The sequence below is a fragment of the Sminthopsis crassicaudata genome, chromosome 2, assembly GCF_048593235.1.
Source record: "Sminthopsis crassicaudata isolate SCR6 chromosome 2, ASM4859323v1, whole genome shotgun sequence".
NCBI classification, from domain to species: domain Eukaryota; kingdom Metazoa; phylum Chordata; class Mammalia; order Dasyuromorphia; family Dasyuridae; genus Sminthopsis; species Sminthopsis crassicaudata.
In genome coordinates, this window is record NC_133618.1 from 655,290,905 (window position 1) to 655,311,275 (window position 20,371).

A 20,371-nucleotide genomic window follows, 5' to 3' on the forward strand; every position below is an offset into this window, starting at 1 on the left:
TGTGTGATTGTGAATTTATAATTATTATAACTAATAATATGAATCCATCAGTTTCCTGATCATTGGGTTTCACTGCCTGAAGTTCCTGGTCTCTTTTTGTAAAGAGATGGAGCTTTGGACTGACCAAGTGGGAACTTTCTAGGAAAATTCCTGGACTTGAGATTCAGTAGAACAGCAGCAGCCCTGAGAGCCTTCTGGCGGATGCCAGTCCTGTGTGGAGACTGCCAGCCTTGTCATTCATTAACACATAATTATAGACTTTCGGCATTAGCTGATGCTTGGTGGTTCCCAAAACAACAGTATTTTAAAACAATCGAAAGAGAAATTAATTTAAATAATTAGAACAGGGCCTCTTGAGCGTTCCACATGTGTGCAAGAATTTTTTTCCTGCAGAGATCAGAAAAATATTCATGCACATGACTTTGCTTTTCTTTCAGGAGACACTGATCTTAAGCCAGACTGTCTCAGGACTTAGAAATTAATGATAGGAATTTTATTTTATTTTATTTTGCTTTTAAGAGCCCATATTAGGGACTGGAATGTTTGGAAAGCTAGTACCAGTCTAGAAAGACATTTTAAGTGGTTTTCTAGATGCTGCTGGAATAAAATGAATGTTTACCATGCCCTGGGTTGTTTATCCCCTTCTTCTGCCTTACCAGTCATCTGGGGTCATCACTTTCTCCTTGAACCTCACAATCAGTTGCCAAATCCCATTAATTTCTTCTCTGAAAGATCCTTTGAATCCATCCATTCCAGTAATTACTACTCAAGTTCAGGCTCAGATTACCTAAGTCCTGGATGTGCAGTTTGCTTTTAACAGCTTGGTGGCCTCCCTCCATCTTCTCCCCTGGCACAGGCTAACATCTTAGTCAATCTTTGATTGAACTCCCCTGCTCAAAATCTTTCTAGGGCTTCCCTTTGCCTACTGAATAAAGTCCAAACTCTATTGCCTGGAATTCAAAGTCCTTTACAATCTGGCACTAACAGATTTTTTTCAGCCTTCTTATTTATTGCTCTCCTTTAAGAACCCTCCAGTTTTGGCCAAACTGAGTGGCTTACACTATTTCCCAAACACTTTGCTGCCTGTGTTTTGGCTCATATTGTCTTCCTAGAAAGTTTTCCTTTTCTACTTGTAGAAAGCTTCTCTTTCCTTACAAATTCCAGCTCTGATGGTCTCCACATTACAAAGTCTTCTGCTATCCTGTAGCTGGAAGGGGCTCTCTCTCTCTCTGAATTCTATCTTGTATCATTCATCTGGCACACATTAATACCTCTTTGTGTTGTTTTGAGGCATAACCCAATCCTATGTCTCTCATTAGAGTCTACACTTCTTGAGGACCAGGACTATATCATATGCATCTTTCTATCTCCATAGCATCAGGAACATTTAATGTGCTGAATGAACAAAAGTGGAAATGTAGAGTGATTTATAGGGGAAAAGCAACTCTTAAACCCCAATAATCTGAGTACTTCATCCTTGACTGATTTCTCCCACTCATTTTCTGTGAATCTTTTTCTATTTGGAACTTTTAGGTGGCTGCCATGTCTGTGGGTGAAGTATCTTCCTGAATTCTGGTTGTCATGCTAGTGGAGCAGGAATTGAGCAAGTTCCCAAGAACAGAGAGTAACTCTCTCAAAATTTTGCTTTTGATTAGACTGATACACAGAACAAGAGCACATGAAGATCCGGGGACATGTCTGCCTGCATGTTAACATGGATAAAACCTGTAGTTAACACATGCCTTTCAAACTACATCAAAAATTGGGAAAAATCCACAAGCTATAAGGAAAGAGATAGTAATGGTCTGAAGCTAGAACAGTCTTCCATGTGTTTAGTGATATTAACTCAAAGAGATCTAGGAGCAAAAGTCAATGCTGCCAACAGTGATAAATGTTTCTAAGTTTTATAGATAAGCCCACAAGTGGCGAGCTGGACTGTGTGCTTGCTATCACTGGTCAAAGAAAACTAAGAACTACTTCATGTGCTGGAAGACAAGCAAGTAAGTTTTAATTGACTTAATAAGGGAGCACTTCTATGTGTCCCAAATTGTATACACTTATCCTTTATAGAACAGTGTTAAGATACAAAGTGATAAATGCCCACCCATTTTAGATGAAAACTCTTTGATGCATGCCTTGGTGTCAAGGAATCAAAGTAAACTGAAATAAGGCAGGCAAAGAAGAATTGCCCATCATCCCTACATTTGCTATATGGACCTAGGGCCCAACTCGTTACTGGCTCTCAGAGCAAAGCAGACTCAAAAAATGATTATCGACTCTGTTCCTCATTTCCAAATAACTACCTAAGAAGCTGAATTGTTGGCAAGAAGACGTGACAATTTACTGGTTGAGTGGCAAATGGTGAGTCTTACCAGAAAGAAGTACAGAAAATTACAGTCATGTTTCCTTTCCAGTAGCCAGTCCCACCCATTCAGAGTACCAGATCATTTGAGTGTAGTACAGCTCTGGGCTACATCTCCACAACTAGGGTAAATTCTCTAGACCTACCCTAGGTTCAAATTACTCTGTGGGTCTGCAATCCTAAAGCTATAGTTTACTAGGCCCTACCAACATTTGTTTACTTCTCTATAATTAATCAAAGGACACAATTACCTTAATGCAAAGAAATTTACTGAAATAGCACAGTAAAAAGATTTACCAAATATCCTTCCACCCTCAATAAATTTGGGCTATATGCTTTCCCACAAAAATATAGACCTTAATGGAGTGAACAAGAAGGAAAAATTAGGTGTAAGAGGCCCGCATGTGGTGAACACCCACGGAACTCCCATTGGTAATAAAGGCCTTGGTGTCCTACTTCTTGGTGGGAACCCTGATGGGTTCACTGGTCTGCTCTCTGCCAGGCCCAGTGTTCCTTACAGTTAGCCAGTTTGTAACTTTTAATTTCTCTTGGCTTGTCTCTTTCAAAAGAGACCAGACCTTTTGCCCTAAAACCAGTAAAGGGCCTTTTGGAAGTGTTGGGGCCTCTGATCTCTCAGCTAGGGTCCAGTAGCATTCCATGTCCACATGTTATCCCCTCTCGTTGACTCTCTCTACAAGGAAGGATGCAGTTCAGGAAGGAATATCCTTGAATTCTCTTCTCAGGCTAGATACAAGGAGCATGTACCCTATAGTTAGAGAATTCTATTGGAAGACACCATTGCCAACTGAGGGTAGGATGGGGAAAAGAGGAGAAAATTCCATCCTATTTTATTGTGGCCTTGTAAGAAACTCAATTAAGAGCATCTTCCCTCAAGGTGATTGATTCACTAAAGTGATTTCCTTATTTTTAAACTCTTAATCTTTCCCTTTTGCCTGTTTAAATGAGTGAGCAGAGAAAAGGCACTGGGACAATCCATAGTCAGGGGCAAAACCACTGTCTACCAATCTATGATCATGTTTTCTGACTCTTGGGAAAATGCAAACAAGTCACTCAAAATCAGATGTCCTTAAAAGCTGAAAACAGCTTTTTGTAATTTTATAAAGTATATGAAAGTGCTCAACTGATCCAAACCTGATCAAGCCACTGCTAGATTAGAGACCTACAGTCACACACAAAGAAAAATCCTACAGGGATCTAACTAACTGGGCCAGGCAGCTCCCTGATAGTTAGTCTTTCTCAAGATACGGCATCCTTTAGTAGTTTCCACTGCATTGATAGGAAACAGAAATAATTTCATAGTTCTCATAGGAATAAAGTTTTTCAAATCAATCTAAACTACCTACTCTCAAGATTATTTTATCCCCCAAACAACAAACACTCCAATATTCCATGAAAACAAAGTGATCTCACTTGAATAGGTACCTTCTTCACTGTGCCATACTGTAATCCATTCATGCCTGACTGGCTTGGATAATCCTTGTCTGTGTCCTCTCATAAGTCAATACAAACTTTCTTCTTCCTCAAGTCTATTTTTTAGAGTCTTAGAAATGTGGATTATTCTACTCCCAAAGAATAAACAAATGAAAAGCATTTATTAATGTTTAGGTACTGTGCCTAACTCTGGGGATTTGTATACAAAAAGCAAAGATTCAGTCCTCAAGAATTTATATTCTAAAGAAAGACGTAATCCAGGAGACGTAATACTCAGGAGAGTATTGGCCAGAGAAGGGGCTTTTGGGTTGAGGACTCACGGGATGGTGAAATAGATCTGGAGGATACGACTCACATCCCATTTCCAGAAGCAATGGTAGTACTAAACTGGTTTCTTTTTTTGGAGAGGTAGAAAATGGAAAGTGTGAGAGCAAGGTGGATGACAAAGATGACTGGGTGCAGCTAGATGGAATGGGAAGCAAAGCCTAGTTTGAGACTGGTTACAAATAAACCAGGTGAGTTTGTGCTTTCTTATTTACTCACCAATAAAGACAGCTCACCCCCAGGGCAAGAGTTCCAAAGCTAGGAAAATTAACTCAGATACACATTTACATTCCCACAGATACACATTTCAGATTTCACATATTGACAGCCTGGATCATGTCAGTTTTATTTATTTTTTTTTTCCTGAAATACTATTTCTAACCTCTATGGGCCCATTAGTAGTGTTCCTGTGTTTTCACCAGTGACTGTAATATCTCCAAATTTAGTATCATCTACAAATTTCATTAATATGCTATTTACTCCTTCTTCTTGATCATTTAAAAAAAAATGCTTAATAAGATTCTAGCTAGCACTGACTTCTATGCCACTATGCTACAAGCCTTCTCCTCAACTGAATCATTAGCCTTTTGCATTACTCTATTTATCATCTTTAAACCAAACCAATCTTGGATCTTTCATGGGATTACCCCTAGTCCTTTCACTGAGAGTCATGTATTTATTTCTTTCTACCATTTTTTAACCCTATTAAATTTTTTTCTAAAATTTTATACAATTGTTTATTGCTAATGATAACATAATTTGGCTCTTTATCTTAGTATTTGTTCCTTGTCTTTTCTTTACGAAAGACACATTCTCATTCTCACATATTTGCCCCTTTTCCTGACTCTTTCAGGAAGAATGAGGGGTCAGGGTTATTTTGTGTTGCTCTAAGAACAAGGGGACATCACTTCTTTATTGGAGTCATAGTTAATGAGATATAGGGAAGAGTGTTAAAGATTTGGAGCCTGAGGACTTGGCTTCAAATTCTGACTGTTCCTACTGACTTGTGTGGTCTTGGGGGAATCTTTATACCTCTCAAGGCCTTGGTTTGCTTATCTGTTATATGAAGGGAGGGTGGGCGATATTTTGAAAGTTCTTTATAAATCTAAATTGAGAAAAAGGAACCATCCGTACAAAATATTTATAGCAGTTGTCTTTGTGGCGGCATAGAACTGGAGACAGAAGAGATACCTATCAAATGGAGAATGGCTGAACAAATTGTGGCAATATGAATGTAAATATTATGCTATTGTGGTATAAGAAAATGATGAGCAGGTGATTTCAGAAAAACCTGAAAAGCCTTAGAACAACTGATGAGGAGTGAAGTAAGCAGAACCAGGAGAGTATTACAGACTAAAACAGTATTGCATGATGATCAGCTTTGATAGCTATACAAAGATTTAAGACTATTCTGAAAGACTTATGTGGATGGAAAATGCCATCCACATTCACAGAAAGAACTAAGGAGTCTGAATAGAGATCAAAGCATAGTATTTTCAGTTTTTTTTCTTTCTCGTGATTTCCTTCCCCCTTTTATTCTGATTCTTCTTTTACAAGACTATAGTGAAAATACATTAAATATATTTGTTCATGTATAACCAATATCAAGATTGCTTGCTCTGGGGAAGGGAAGAGCAAGAGGGGAAGATAAAAAAAAAAATCGAGCTCAATTTTATAAAAGTAAATGTTGAAAACTATATATATATATATAATTGAAAAAATACTATTAGATGGGGAAAATAACAAAACCAAAACCAAATCAAATCCAGAGCTCTATGGCTGGCTAGGGTGTTTATTTGGGCCCAGATTAAACTCTCCTTCGTCTCTAAAATCTACTCTGAACACTTCAGCCCCAACAGGGGCTGTTAGAATTCACTGTTAGAGCACCAGTCCTGAAATCAGGAAGACTTAAGTTCAAATCTTGTCTCAGACACTTAACACTTCCTGGCTGTGTGATCCTGGGCAAGTCACTTAACCCCAATTGCCTGCCTCAGCAAAACAAATAAACAAACAAATAAATAAATAAATTTGGAATTCACTGTTTGTAGTACTATGGAGTTAGAGGTATCTAGGTAATGCAGAGGTGGAGTGCTGAACCTGGAGTTTAAAAATGCACCCTCACATATTTACCAGCTGAGTGACTATGGGAAAGTCACTTAACCACTGCCTGCCTCTGTTTTCCCAACCTTAAAAAGAGGGTAATAGTAGCATCTTCCCAGGGCTGCTATGAGGATCAAAAAAAATCTTTGTATTCTGCAAACCTTAGAGTACCATACAAATGCTCATCATTCTAACATTTAATCCTATTGCAAGAACAATGTTGTATGGGAGACTGAATGCCAGACTTGAAACCAGAAGGCCTGTATTAAAATTCTTCCTCCAACACTTGTCAGCTGGGCAACTATGGACTTTTTCTTAAGAGCTGACCCTTACTCGGGAAGAGGGAATCTCTCCCTTTTGGAGCAGCCATGACAGAAGCCTTTACCTGTGCTGGGCATCTGCCCTATCTAGAGGTTCTATACCATGAAGCAGAGACAACTTGTCGGTAAGGCTTTTTCAAACTCAGCTTCTTTTGACCTTCTGTAGACTGGTGACAATTCAATTCTACCCTCTGGAACAACAGGGACTAAATCTCTCTTCTCCTAACCGTGGCAGTGTTTCCCAGAATGGGATAAGAGAATGATCATGTCTCCTTTCCAACTGTTCTTCATCTGAGCTGTTTCAAGATCTTTTCCTCTCCTTGGCTGTTGTCCACCGGATGCTCTCCTTCTAATGGGGAGCTCAGAAATGCACCCAGCATTCCAGCTCCACAGATGTGAGGAGCACGGTGCTTTCCATGATCATGGTTAACTGAACTGCTTCCCTTCCCTTACCCTCTTTCTTGTGATCTAAGGATCATTACCCAGTGAGAAGGATATTCTGTTTAGTAAGTTCTGAGGCTGCTTGTTTCCCATCCTTACTATTGTGCCTGCCTGACTCACAGTCGGTGCTTAATCAATACTGGATGATTGAAGGCAGGAGCCGGGATGGAAAGCTAAACCTCAAGCTTGTTCCCCCTGCACTATCAGACTGATGGGCCATTCTCAGGCCTTGCCTAATGCCTGTTCAGAGGTTCTTCCCTTCCCTGCCCCCCCACCCCACTGGATTTATCTTATCCCATTCTGGGAAACACTGGAGTCCAGTCCACCCTCTTACTGAAGAAGCTTTTTGGAATGTCTTGTACACTTAGAGTGAGTCCTGGATTCCTCAAAAAATCCTGACTGAGGGCACGGCTAAGCCCTTCATCTAAATAACGTGTGCCCTTCTCCTTTATTTGCTGGCGAAGGCACAGTGAACTTCTCTTTCCCACATGGGCTTCACAAGGACAAGGACTGTGTTTAATTCATCTTTGTATCCCCTGCAGTGCCTGGCACTGTCCCTTGCATTCAGTAAATGCTTGCTGCATAAATGAATGAGTGAATAAATGAAAAGATAAAGGAGTGAATGAATAACCATCTATGGCTTGGGCTCTTCAAATAGTCCCATTATGCTTGCTGTCTTGTATCAATGTGGCTGTTGAAATTGTTATACTACTTAAATTCTGGGGATACTCACACTGTATGAACTTGGAAAAAGGGGTGGGGAAGAAAGGGAGAAAAAACTCTGGGGGAGAATATGAGTTGCTATTCCTCCTAGCCTACAACTTGGTTCGAGGACTTTAGGAAATCCTAAACAAGTGTGCTTCTTAAAGAGGTTAAGAAACAAAAAGTTAAAAATATTCAGGAACTAAAAGTACATAAAGAACAATGCTGGTTATACATATAAGCTGACCTGTATGAATTGTAACAGAATAATAATAAAAAAATATGATATGTGACTTATAATGATATAATGAAATCCTGTCCATCCAATTGAACACCTTTCATTGGAGAACCCCAAAAGACCATTAACATGAAGATCATTAGAAACTAGTAAACAACAACAGAGAAATTCAGGGACTCTTGGCCATGCTTAGGGATAAACCCTAGAGTTCTGGCTCCTAGGGAACTGCCCTACAGGTAATCTGAGCTGTTAGAGCCAGAGCTTGGGGAACAGTGTCAAGTGAAACCTGAATGAAGACATTTGGTTTGCACTAGACAAGTATGTTTCATTTTAATAATCTGGAGGCAATCTTTTTTTCCTTTAAATGAAGGAAATTTTTAGCTGTTCAGTTGTCTGAATCAGACTTTTCCACCACACCCCCAAAGATTTTCATCTGGACTGAAAACTTAACATTCCATGTTTCAGCCAAAAGAAAAATTTGCAGCCAAGTTGTAAATCTCTGAAAAAAAAAAGATGTATTTTAGCAACTAATTGAAATGCAGAAGGAACACTCACCAGTCACAAACAGTAATTATCCTCAAAAAGTTAGTAATGTGCCACTTTAATTAAATATCAATTTATAACCATAATTTCAAGAGCTATTGAATTGAAGCAATTGATTATTTAGAGTTTTTAAATGAAATGAATAAATGAATTCTCTAAGAATAATTTAGGCTAATGTGTGTATACATTTATAAACACGTGTAGATGCATGTAATTTTCTACACACATGCCTGCATGGGAGCATAGACATGCTTTGATATCAGAAAGTTTTCAGATTCTTAGAAAGTCTAACTATGGAGCAGTTTCAGCTGTGGAAACCTCTTTGGCACAAGACCCAAGGCATTCTGAAATATCAAGAGTGGAAAAGTTCATTGGATGGATACAAGGCATTAATTCATCTGGTATAAAGGGGAGAGCTTTTTGTGGAACTCTCCAGGGTCTTTCTACAGGAAAAGAGACTTTTAGTCATATTTCTGCTAGCACCTCTATCTATTTAACTGGGGCTTTGTTCACCCTACCAACAAGGCGATACATCTGAAGCCATCATCGTTCCTTCCAATGTATACTCTGAGGAACAATGAATAGAGGAGGCAGCATGGGTCAGTGGAAAGAACACTGGCCAGACGAAATGTGGGATTTAGCTCTAACTCTGTCTCTGTTTCGAGGCAACTTTGATGAAACTATTTAACCTTTTGGGGCCTCAGTTTCCTTACTGTAAGATGCAAAGTTGGTGTAACTGAATGGTTTCCAAGGTCCCCTGAAGATCTAAATTGCTTTACCTTCTTTAATGGTGAGCCCCCAAAACCTTCCTATCTTCCTACCAAACATAAGGCAAAGGGAGGCACTAGTCCAACAATAGCAGGAAGAGTCTATAGTTCATGGCACTGTTCTTACTAAAGCATACCAGGAATGCACATGCTGGTACACCTGAGGTTTCTGTTCTGCTCTCAATCTTGCTGACATATTTAGTGTGTGACTGGAACATTCAAGCTGTAGGATGAAATATTATTACTACTTAGTGTATCAGGTTTTGAGATGGAAGGGATCTCATAAGCCATCGCATTTTTCAGATGAAGAAATGGAGAACTGAGATTGAGGGAGCTTAAGTAACTCACCCAACATCCTGCAGGTACTGATCACCAGAGGCAGGATTTGAACCCAGGTTTTCTGATTTTAGAGTTAGGGCTTTTCCCATAATACCACATTATTCCCATAATGCCCAGAGTTGCTGTGAAGAAGGCACTTTACAAACTACATTGCTATATAAATGCTGATTATTATTATTATTATAACAAAAAATTTACCAATTGAAGGTCTTCTGGCTAGGAAACTCCACTCCCTAGTCCAGCCTTTGATACACTTACTCCAGTGTTCATTTTCAACTCAATCCAACAAGAAGATGGGGTTTCTTGAAGGTATCACTTGATGAGTAGTGTTTACTGCTTCCTGACTAGTGAAAGGCTTTGCCTTTATGGAGGGGGAACATTTTCAAAAATGAAACGTGAGCTGATCATTGAGTTCTAGGCAAAAAGGAGCTTTCTCTTTTAAGTCTCACTTGACAAATTATATTTTTTCCATGAATGCCTAACAAAGACATCTGGAATGAATGACATTGAGTTTTGCCTACATTGTCACCAATCCTTACCAGAAAGAACAGCATTTAGAATTGGTTTGTTTGTGGTATAGACATGATTTGAGAATGATTTGTAATAATATTTTATAGCAACAAAAGTCATTGTGAAGAGATAGTATTATTCATCTACCTACTGAGATTATTTTCCTTTGAGAGCTCATATTTTCTGGTGGGAGGTTCCCATGCTTTGTATCTCTCAGGAACTAAAAAACATGCTGATATTTGGTTTTTCCCATAATCTAACAACTACACCTAGTAGACAGACTACAAGCTTCCCAGAGGGCTCAGGAACATCAAGCCAGATCCTCATTGTTTAATTTTACTGAAATGGCGGAGATTATGGTGAATCTACTGCCTCAAAGGATAAAGTTCCTTGAGGTTAGAGATTACTTCCATCTGACAAGATCTATAGATTACCATACAGAGCAAATAGATGCTTAATATTTTTTGACTGATTTCTAATTAGCCAGCAGTCACCAATCCCTCTTGCCATTCTGTGATTCCTGAGAAAGGCTGTTTCCATGACCACTTTCTTTCTCTTAAGAACTGAAATAAATTCTTGAGATCCTCTCATTCATTCTATAAACATTTATTAACTGCCTATGGTGTGTAAAACATTATGCTAGTCAATGGGAGAGCTACAAATAAAAACAAATAGGATTCTACCCTACTCTTTAAGAGCTTACCATGGCAAATAAGACACAGATAAATAAAATGCAAATAGGAAGATGACAAGAATAGGAGAGGACAAAGTGCTGTTATCACAGACTGTGTTTTGTAAGAACTACAATTCAAACAGTCCAGGCATATGAACAAATGAATAAGTGAATGAAAATAAATTTATTAATCACTTGCTCTATATCAAGCTGTAGAAATTTAAACTTCCTGAATATAAGACTCACTTAATAGCACGATAACTCTAAATTGAAGATTAATAAACCAAAATAAGCCAAAACTCAAATTCTTGAGAATCAGTGAATTTTAGGAGGAAGAGTGCTGAATTTAAGGTAGAAGACTTAAGTTAGAGTCTTAGTACTTACACTTAACTACTATATGCCTGTGGATAAATCATTAACTTCTTGGATTTTAAATTTCCTGATTTTTAAAGCTGAGATAATAATGCCTACCTCACAGAGCTATTGTAGGGAAAGTCCTTTTTAATTATTAAAGTACTATGGCCTTCATTTTTCATTGGAAGGAAATGGGTTGATCTCCTTAAATAAGTACCCATGTGACTAGTCAAACTGCTCAATACTCAAGATTGATAACAAATGGTAAAACAGAATTACCAGCTCTTTCTCCCCCTTTCCCTGGATCCCCATAAAGTTTCTGGTCCTAGCATAGCATGCTAGAACTAAAGTATTGTTCATTGAGTGATGAATAATAGTAGGATGCTTAAGCAACTACTTTGTCATGAGCTTGTGGGCTGAAATGAAACAGGGTGGATAGGACAAATACCTTAAGGCTCCAATGACATGCCATCTTCCATGTTTTAGCTATGAAATTCTCATTGACATACAATCTCATATATTCACAGCTGTGAGCTTCTGGGAACCATAAGCAATGGAGAGTTTGAAGTTAGAATGGCAGGAACTCAACAAAAGCCTCAGCATGCAAATCTGAGTCTAAGCAGAAAACATGGACAGGATCCCTTAACATTCTCAGAGCTAGAAGCTTGGGCTCTCAGACCTTGAGCAAATCTCAAAAAAAAAAGTAAACTGTTTCCTCAACTAGATCTCAAGCATCACTTACATTGAGGCCCACATGCCACTCCCAATAAGTGTCCCCTGTCACATGAAATGGACATCACCAGTCAGGCTGCTTCAATCTACCTCTCAGATTTTACATTTACATTGTTATTATTATTATTTTTAGTTTTACATAGTTTAAGTCATGCTGGATGTGGGGTTAGAATGGAAATGCTAAAGAAAATGATTTTAAATACTCTCCCCTAAGAAAGGATTACTTGGGATATAATTATAAGATATCTAATTCTTTTTTGTTTGTTTGTTTATTTAATTTTTATTTTATTTTATAATTATAACTTTTTTTTTTTACAGTACATATGCATGGGTAATTTTTTACAACATTATCCCTTGCACTTCAGATTTTTTTCCCTTCCTCCCCCAACCCCCTCCCCCAGATGGCAGGCAGTCTTATACATGTTAAATATATTACAATATATTCTAGATACGATATATGTGTGTAGAACCGAATTTCTTGTTGCACAGGAAGAAATGGATTCAGAAGGTAAAAATAACAGTTTACACTCATTTCCCAGTGTTCCTTTTCTGGATGTAGCTGATTCTGTCCATCATTAATCAACTGGAATTGGATTAGCTCTTCTCTATGTTGAAGATATCCACTTCCATCAGAATACATCCTCATACAGTATCATTGTTGAAGTGTATAATGATCTTCTGATTCTGCTTGTTTCACTTAGCATCAGTTAATGTAAGTCTCTCCAAGCCTCTCTGTATTTCTCCTGTTGGTCATTTCTTACAGAACAATAATATTCCATAACATTCATATACCATAATTTACCCAACCATTCTCCAATTGATGGACATCCATTCATTTTCCAGCTTCTAGCCACTATGAAAAGAGCTGCCACAAACATTTTGGCACATACAGGTCTCTTTCCCTTCTTTAGTATTTCCTTGGGATATAAGCCCAGTAGTAGTATGGCTGGGTCAAAGGGTATGCACATTTTGATAACTTTTTGGGCATAATTCCAGATAAGATATCTAATTCAATTCTGGATGCACTGAACTAAGTATTCAGGATGGGGGACAAGAAAGGATTGACTCAACAATTATTGCTAAACATAGTAATGATGATTTTTATGTAGTCCACAGTGTAAGGTTTAAGGCATGAGTACTAATTAGTGTTTTAATAAGTGTATTAACTCTGCCCTGTACTATTCTAGAATACCACAGTAAGGTAAATTAAGGGACATTCTTCTCCCCCCCTCCCATCTTCTTTCATTAGTATTTTAATGGTAGGAGGTGGGGAAAAGCTGATCCATATTCAGGAGAGAGGAGGGGAAAACAATAACAAATTGGCATCTCTTCTGAGAATTGCCCCACAGGCCAAGCATTTTTATGTTCTTAATCATTATTAAATGACTTAACATGACACCCAGAGCCTGGCGAATGATTGCATCCTGACATGAGAACGAATTACAAATGAAATGAAAGATCAAGCCGTATTAGAGGACTGCCTCTGGGAAATGAAAATCTTTAATTCTCTTTTATTATTGACATTTATTTGGCTGCCATGAATAACAACATAGCAAAGAGATTCAGCTCTGCTGGTGCACTGAATAGCTTATCCCAGGGCTCAAAACTGCATTAACATTTATCATGTTTGCTTTTGTAGCTGACACTGCCGCACAGATTCTCGATCCATCTTGTATTTATCATGCAGCACAGATATAGTGCAGCCTCTAATTTAAGTTCATTTTCATATGGTAAGAACAGCAAAGATTAGCAAATGTCCTTCAAATAAGCTCCTGGTTGTAAACATTTCCAAGGGTGGATTAATAGATTTGTTAACAAGATCGGTTTAAAGAATAAAATGAGTGCATGAGGCAAATTCAATTGCTGGATAAGAGTGAAATTTTAAAGGTTTCAGTTTTGGAAAGGACTTGCAAAATCACACTGGAAAAGCTGCTGTTACTGTGGTTTGCCTCATTCAAATATACAAACCCTCTAGAAGAAATGTCTTCATAGAGATCAACCAGAGAACATTTTATTGCCTTCAAAAGAGTTTTCTATAGCTCCTGTGAGATGAGGAGTGTGTGTATGTGGGGGCTGTGGGTGAGTGAGGAAGAAAGGGAAAGAGGAAGTGGGGCTAGCCAGGTGATTTTTTTTTTTTTCAAAACAATATTTATTGAACAACTGGAGTAAGCCACTTGATAAAGGTGGGAAATTTTAGACAGTTCTAGTGGTGAGTTTAGTAAGGACAGATAGCCTTCCACTGTGAATTCTTCCCTTCAACTGCAGAAATCAACAAACTGAAAGGGTTTCTCATTCCTTGCAGTGATAAAAAGAGACCTGGCACCTGGGATTCTGCTTATGCCCTTCTCTTTACATAGAAACACCCTCCTCTCTATCACCTGGCCCTTTACCTCCCACTCATACTGGAAAGCTCAGAAAGAAAAGTCTTACTTCCTCTATTTGTTCCTACACTTAAGCCTTCATTGATCTCTCCCTACACGGAATCCCCAGAGCACTTAAAAATGATTACACTGACTTGCAGAGTTGGAGGAGATCTCCAAGATCTCCAAGGTGATCTAGTTCAAGCAAACTTTGAATCTCATCATACATGTCATCCCCAAGAGCAGATCTTGTTCATTTGTAGCACTCCTTAAAAGAGCCCATTCCATTGTTGTACAGTGCCCATGAATAGGAAAGGTTCTGCTACCTTGTCAACCTTGGTTTTTCCCCAAAAACTTTTAAAAATATATCTTTCACAATTCTAACAGATGTGTGAAAGATCCATCTACATCCAGAGAGAGAACTATGGAGGCTAACTGTGGATCAAGTATTTTCACCTTTTTGTTGTTGTTTGTTTGCTTCTTTTTTTTTTCTCATTTTTTTTCCGCTTTCTTTCACCTTTTGATCTGATTTTTCTTGTGCAGCATGACGAATATGGAAATATGTTTAAAAGAACTGCACGGGTTAAATCTATATTGGATTGCTTGCTGTCTATGGGGAAGGGAAGGGAGAAAAATTTTGGAACACAAGGTTTTGCAAAGATGAATATCGAAAACTATCTTTGCATGTATCTGGAAAAATAAAAAGCTATTTTTAAAAAAGATAATTTTCATAAACAATCATGGTAACTAGCTCAGGAAGGACATGGTTTATGATCCACAATAAATAGTATACAACAATTTTCAAACTCCACTTCAAAAACTACTAAAACCATAAAGTCACTCTAAAATGCAATGAAAATTTTTTGTTCTATCTTTTAAATGAGGAAAACTAAAAGTGAGAGTGGACATTTTCACATTTAGTATATGTTGTTTAACAAGTTTTCATAAACTTACCTGGACTCTGAATCAATGAAATGAAAACGGCTTACTTAATTCTTACTTGGAAAAAAAGATCCTCAATATAAAACAAAGGAAGTGGAACTCTTTTGAGGGAGGTCATGTCAGAGCAACTGTTGCAGACCAGACTGGTCTTCCATATAATCTGGGGGTATGCACTGTTCCTTTAGTTACTGCTCCTAGTCCCTGCCCCTGAGGGTTAACCACAAATGAAACAATTTTCAAATACCTGAAGAGAGTCACCTTATTCTAGCCACCTCCACAAATTCTGTTTGCTAAATCAAGTATCTTCATATCTTTCCACTAATTCTCATATGGCATAGTTTGACAAGGACCCACCTTCATTGTCTTGGCTGCCCTCCCATCTGTCAATACTGATACTAAAGTCTGGCATCTATAAACAGAAATGATACTCCCAAATGGTCTGATCAAAGCAGATTAGTAAGATTACTTTCTCCTTTACTTTTGGGGAGGAAAAAATTTAAAATTAAAATTTATTTTTTAAAGGTACAACAAGTTATTTTCTTTCTTTCCCACCCCAATTTAAAAAAAAAAAAAAAGAAGAAGAAGAAAAAACACCCTTGTAAACATACATGCATAGTTTAACAAAACAAATTCCAACATTGGATATATGGTCTAAGCAACCTATGTCTCATTCTGTACCCTAAGTCTGGGTGAATGTAATTTAGCTTTTCTTTATAAATGTGTCTTATATTCTTTATAATTTTGTTTTGCAAGTTTATATTATATTACAGACAATAAACATTCCTTTGATGAGTGTTCCTGCGTCCAATGTGTTCCCTCCCTAACTAGACTGAAGGTTCCTTGAGGGAAGGGACCACTTGCTCTATTATCATCTATAATAATGGGTGGACAGCACAGGACTTGGAATTTGAAAGCCCTGAGTTAAAATCCTGCTTTAGACACTGACCAGTTGGGTGATGTCTGGCAAATGATCTTGTCTACCTTCGTTTCCTAATTTATGAATTTGGAGATAATAATGCCTTCTACCTAGGGTTTTTGTAAGATCAAATAAGATAATATTTGGAAAGTTCTTTGTAAAGCATAAAGCACTATCAAAATGCTTGCTATTCTTATTAATCCAGATGCTTAATAAAATGCAAATGAAAGAGAAGAGCCACCATACTGACACCATTACTATTCACTGGCTGATACTTTAACAATGACCATCAAACTGGCGAAAGTACCTCTTTTAACTTTTCCACAAAAGGTTGTGAAACAAAGTGGAGGAAAAGTACAAAGGAGAATTTTGATTCTAAAGTATCAAGCCTGGAAATTCACTCAATTCTGGATTTCACTCCTTCATTTTCTCAAAAGCTCAAACTTACCACAGGAAAGAAGCAACAACTGCTTTACCAGGAAAGAGTGTTTCCAGTTCTCAGCAAAGACATTTAGATGGATGAAAAAAATCACACATCAGTAAAATGGAAATAAATCACAGTTTTAGGATTGGCCCTGCAAATATAACGTAGAAGTCTCCTACATTTTAGTAAGACACACCTTTGGAAAAGAAATCTTTGCTTCTGAAAAACAGAAGGCAAGATCTATTTATTAAATTAAAAAAATTACTTTGAATATATGATGAAAGAATAAAAATTTGTGGCAAGTGATAAAGACGTGATTAATGTCTATAACATGGTATCTATCACACGGCGCCCATATGTGCGTGTACCTGTGGCCATTATTGTGTCATTTTTCCCTTGGGTGAAGATTACAGTTCGCTGCCTTTTCAAGTTCACCTTTGGCAGGGCTTGTGCCTTCCGGGCTATCTCTTTAATTTCTTCAGTCTATTAATAGAAATGAAAAGAAAATTCTTATAATTGGTATAGTAGAATAAAACTTTATTATTAACAAATCAAGGATTTTGCTGCTTATAAGGAGAGTAAAATAGATTGGGCATCTATTAATTTGATTTGCAAAGGGGGAAATATTTTATTCTTTCAAAGGTTATTGTAATATAATGAAACTATTGACGTTAATTTTGGAAATAATGTTGTAATTAAATCAAATGCTCTAATACAAAGCTGAAATAATAGTAATCAAATAAAGAAATGTCTTTTCTTCAGGGTTTCTACTATAGATAGTCCTGCCCTTTCCTCCCAATGAAGTAAATGTAGCTCAGAAGCTCCAGAGCCTTTTGCCCACTCCTAACTCCTTCCCCATCCCAGTAGAGGAATCCTTTTCCAATTTCAGGGGAGTGATTTTACGTTTTATCATCATTCAGTATGAGGAAACTGAAGTACAAAACTAACATGTTTTAGAAGAGGAAGGGACCAAAGTTAGAAGGACAACAGGAATAAAGGGGAAAAGCCATTTGAAAATAATATTTGCTTATTCACGTGAGTTTATCATCTCCCTCTCCCAGTCCCACTGCCTCATTTGAACAACAAAAAATAAAGTACTAAAGGTAGATGACCAGGAATGAGTAAAGTAGGCAAAATGGGCAAGTTTTCTTTGGATAACAGCCTTCTAATTAGTCTCCAAGACATACTTTATACAGCTGTCACACTGACCATGCTACTCCTTTGCTCAAAAAGCTTCAGTGGCCTGGCTCCCTGTTGCCACTAAGATAAAATTCACCCTCACTGGTTTGTCCTTTAAAGCCCTTCCCAATCTGGCTTCGGCCTTTCTCTGTGGACATTGTGCACAGCCTCACTCTACATTCAAGGGAAATGACCTCCTTGCTGTTACAAGTACATGATACTTTACTCACAGGCAATCTTCCATTCTTAGAATACATTCCCTATTCACCTGGGTGTATCAGAATCCCTAACTTCCTTCACAGTTAGGCCCAAACATGGCCTTGGACAAGATCTTCTCAGTCTCTAGTGTCTTCTCCACCCCCACCTCCCATCTTACTTTATATTTGCTTTGGATTTATTTTTTATTTGAAGAAGTATGGCTTAATGGTTAGAGAACTAGCCTTGGAGTTGGGAGGACCTAGAGAAGTCACTGACTATCTCAGTGCCTCAGGCAATGTTTTAAGAAGTGTGGATTGAAAAGCAGGTTCAGATCTGCCTGGAAACTTCATCACCAAGAATACTCCATCTCCTAGGGAATCACAAGGCTGGGGAATCTTCCGAATGACCCATTGTCCCCATTTTACAGATAAGGAAACTGAGGCAAATAGAGGTTAAGGGATAGGCCTAAGTGTCTGAGACAGGATTGGAACTCAGGTCTTCTGGACTCCAGCCCCAGTGCCCAGCATGAAGTAGGCACTTAATGTTGTTGTGGATCATTCTTTCTGTTGGAAGAGGACCAGTACCATTGAAGGCAGAAGGAAGTCTTAGATGAAACACTGTCTACTGAAATGGAAGCAGGTGGAAGTGCTGTGTGAGAACGCACTATTCTGGGTGGGTTAGCGAGGGGCTGCGGGAGTGGGCCCACCCCAGCTTCACTTCCACTCACTGTCTAGGAGCAGATCTCAGCCTCCTCTAAGCTAGGAATAGCCCTGGTCTCAGCACTGTGAAGGAGGGGAAAGTCATTTCCAGTCATTTTAAGTCTTAAGGGAACTTAGAGGAGTTCATTTCATTTGTTCAACAAATAATGATTATACACCTAATAATAATTAATAATAATAACAATAATAATAATAATAAATACTATTTACATGGTACTTTAAGGTTTACAAAGGGGCTTTACAGATACTATCTAATTTTATCTTCACAGCAACTCTCAAAGGTAAGTGGTCCTTATATGACAGATGAGGAAACAGAGAGGTTGAGTGATTTGTCCAGAGTCATATAGCTAGCATCCGAAGTCCTATTGAACTCCATTCTTCTTGACTCTAGGTCCTATGCTCTACTTACTGTACCCCTTAGCCGTCTAGAAATGAACAGAGCACTTAAGCCAAGTGCTGGGAAAGAAAAACTAAAATTCACTATCTGTTCTCAGGAGCTTTATAATCAAATATCTATAAAGAGCTTAAAAGCATCCAAATCATTTCCCCCCGCCCCCCCCCCCCAACAACCTTGTGAAGTAGAAGATACAAATCTTATTTTCACCATTGACAGATGAGGGAGTGACCCGTCTATGATATGGTCAGAGAGCTAGAAAATGCAATCAGGGGGCAGCTAGGTGGTGCAGTGGATAGAACAACAGTCAGGAGAATGTGAGTTCAAATCTAGCCTCCAACACACAACATTTCCTAGCTGTGTGACCCTGGGCAAGTCAGTTAACCCCAAATGCCCTCAGAAAAAAACAAAAGCAAAAACAAAAACTAACAAAAAAAAAAAGAAAATGCAGTCAAGTTTTGAACTTGGGTCTATGGAACTCATTTCATTTGAGTTATAGTAAAGGATTCTGAACAAAGTTGGATAAAAGTATTACATGGCTAGAAGTCCATTTGTGGTCTGCTCCCCTCACTGCAGATAAGCTACTATGCAAAGATTCACACACAGCTTTCTGCTGTTTTATATTTAGAGACATTTAGAAACATGCTTAACATTTGTCAGTCAGTCATTCTTGGGCCTATCAATGTCAACATAGACATGTGCCTGACTCATATTCCTCACAATGAAGCTACAGAATACTTCCTCTAGCTCCCACTTAACTGAGAATAAAAACAAAACAAAGCAATCATCACTTATGCTCATGTAAAAAGTCTTTATAAAATCAGAGAGCATTGTTAAAGGGTCTCTTCAGTCTTATCTCCTCCAGGTTAAATCCTAAGTCATTGACTATTTCCTCACCTCACTGTTTTGCAGACTTTTACCTAATTGCAAAACTTCCTTAAACTTTCCCCAATTTCTCCAATTCTAGGCACCTAAACTCTACAGAGAAAAGGGTCTCTCACAGCTGGTGTTGAGAATTGGCCTATGAAATGTATATTACAGAAGGAATTTAGCCATCTTTGAAACACTCTACTTCCACCTTTTTCTCTTAAGGTGAAGTACTACCCAGCTGATTCTTGTCTAGCTTGTGACCAGCCATGAATTTTAATTTTATGGTTTTAATCCTAAGAAGTCATTCATTGTCTTGTTCTTATGAAGTTGGCCTCTCTCCATGGACCCATACCCCAAGTGCCTTTGCCTGCACAATTTCCTAAGTAGCAGGGTTCTTTGGATTGTTAGATAGTTCTCCAATTAATCGGGATCATTATGAAGTCTAATATATTCTTTCAAGATGCTGATATGCATTTTATGTCCTTTTCCTCTTATTATTTTGGTCACAGATC

General features: G+C 38.1%; 1 protein-coding gene across 2 annotated transcripts in view; it reads right to left on the reverse strand.

The window, feature by feature from the left end:
* ADK (adenosine kinase) overlaps window positions 1–20,371 on the reverse strand; it is a 612,746-nt gene that overhangs the window by 39,077 nt on the left and 553,298 nt on the right. For both annotated transcript variants that reach the window (XM_074296780.1, XM_074296781.1), the window contains exon 9: window positions 16,868–16,982. In XM_074296780.1, the coding sequence (XP_074152881.1) occupies window positions 16,868–16,982 (115 nt within the window). The remainder of the gene's footprint in view (window positions 1–16,867; window positions 16,983–20,371) is intronic.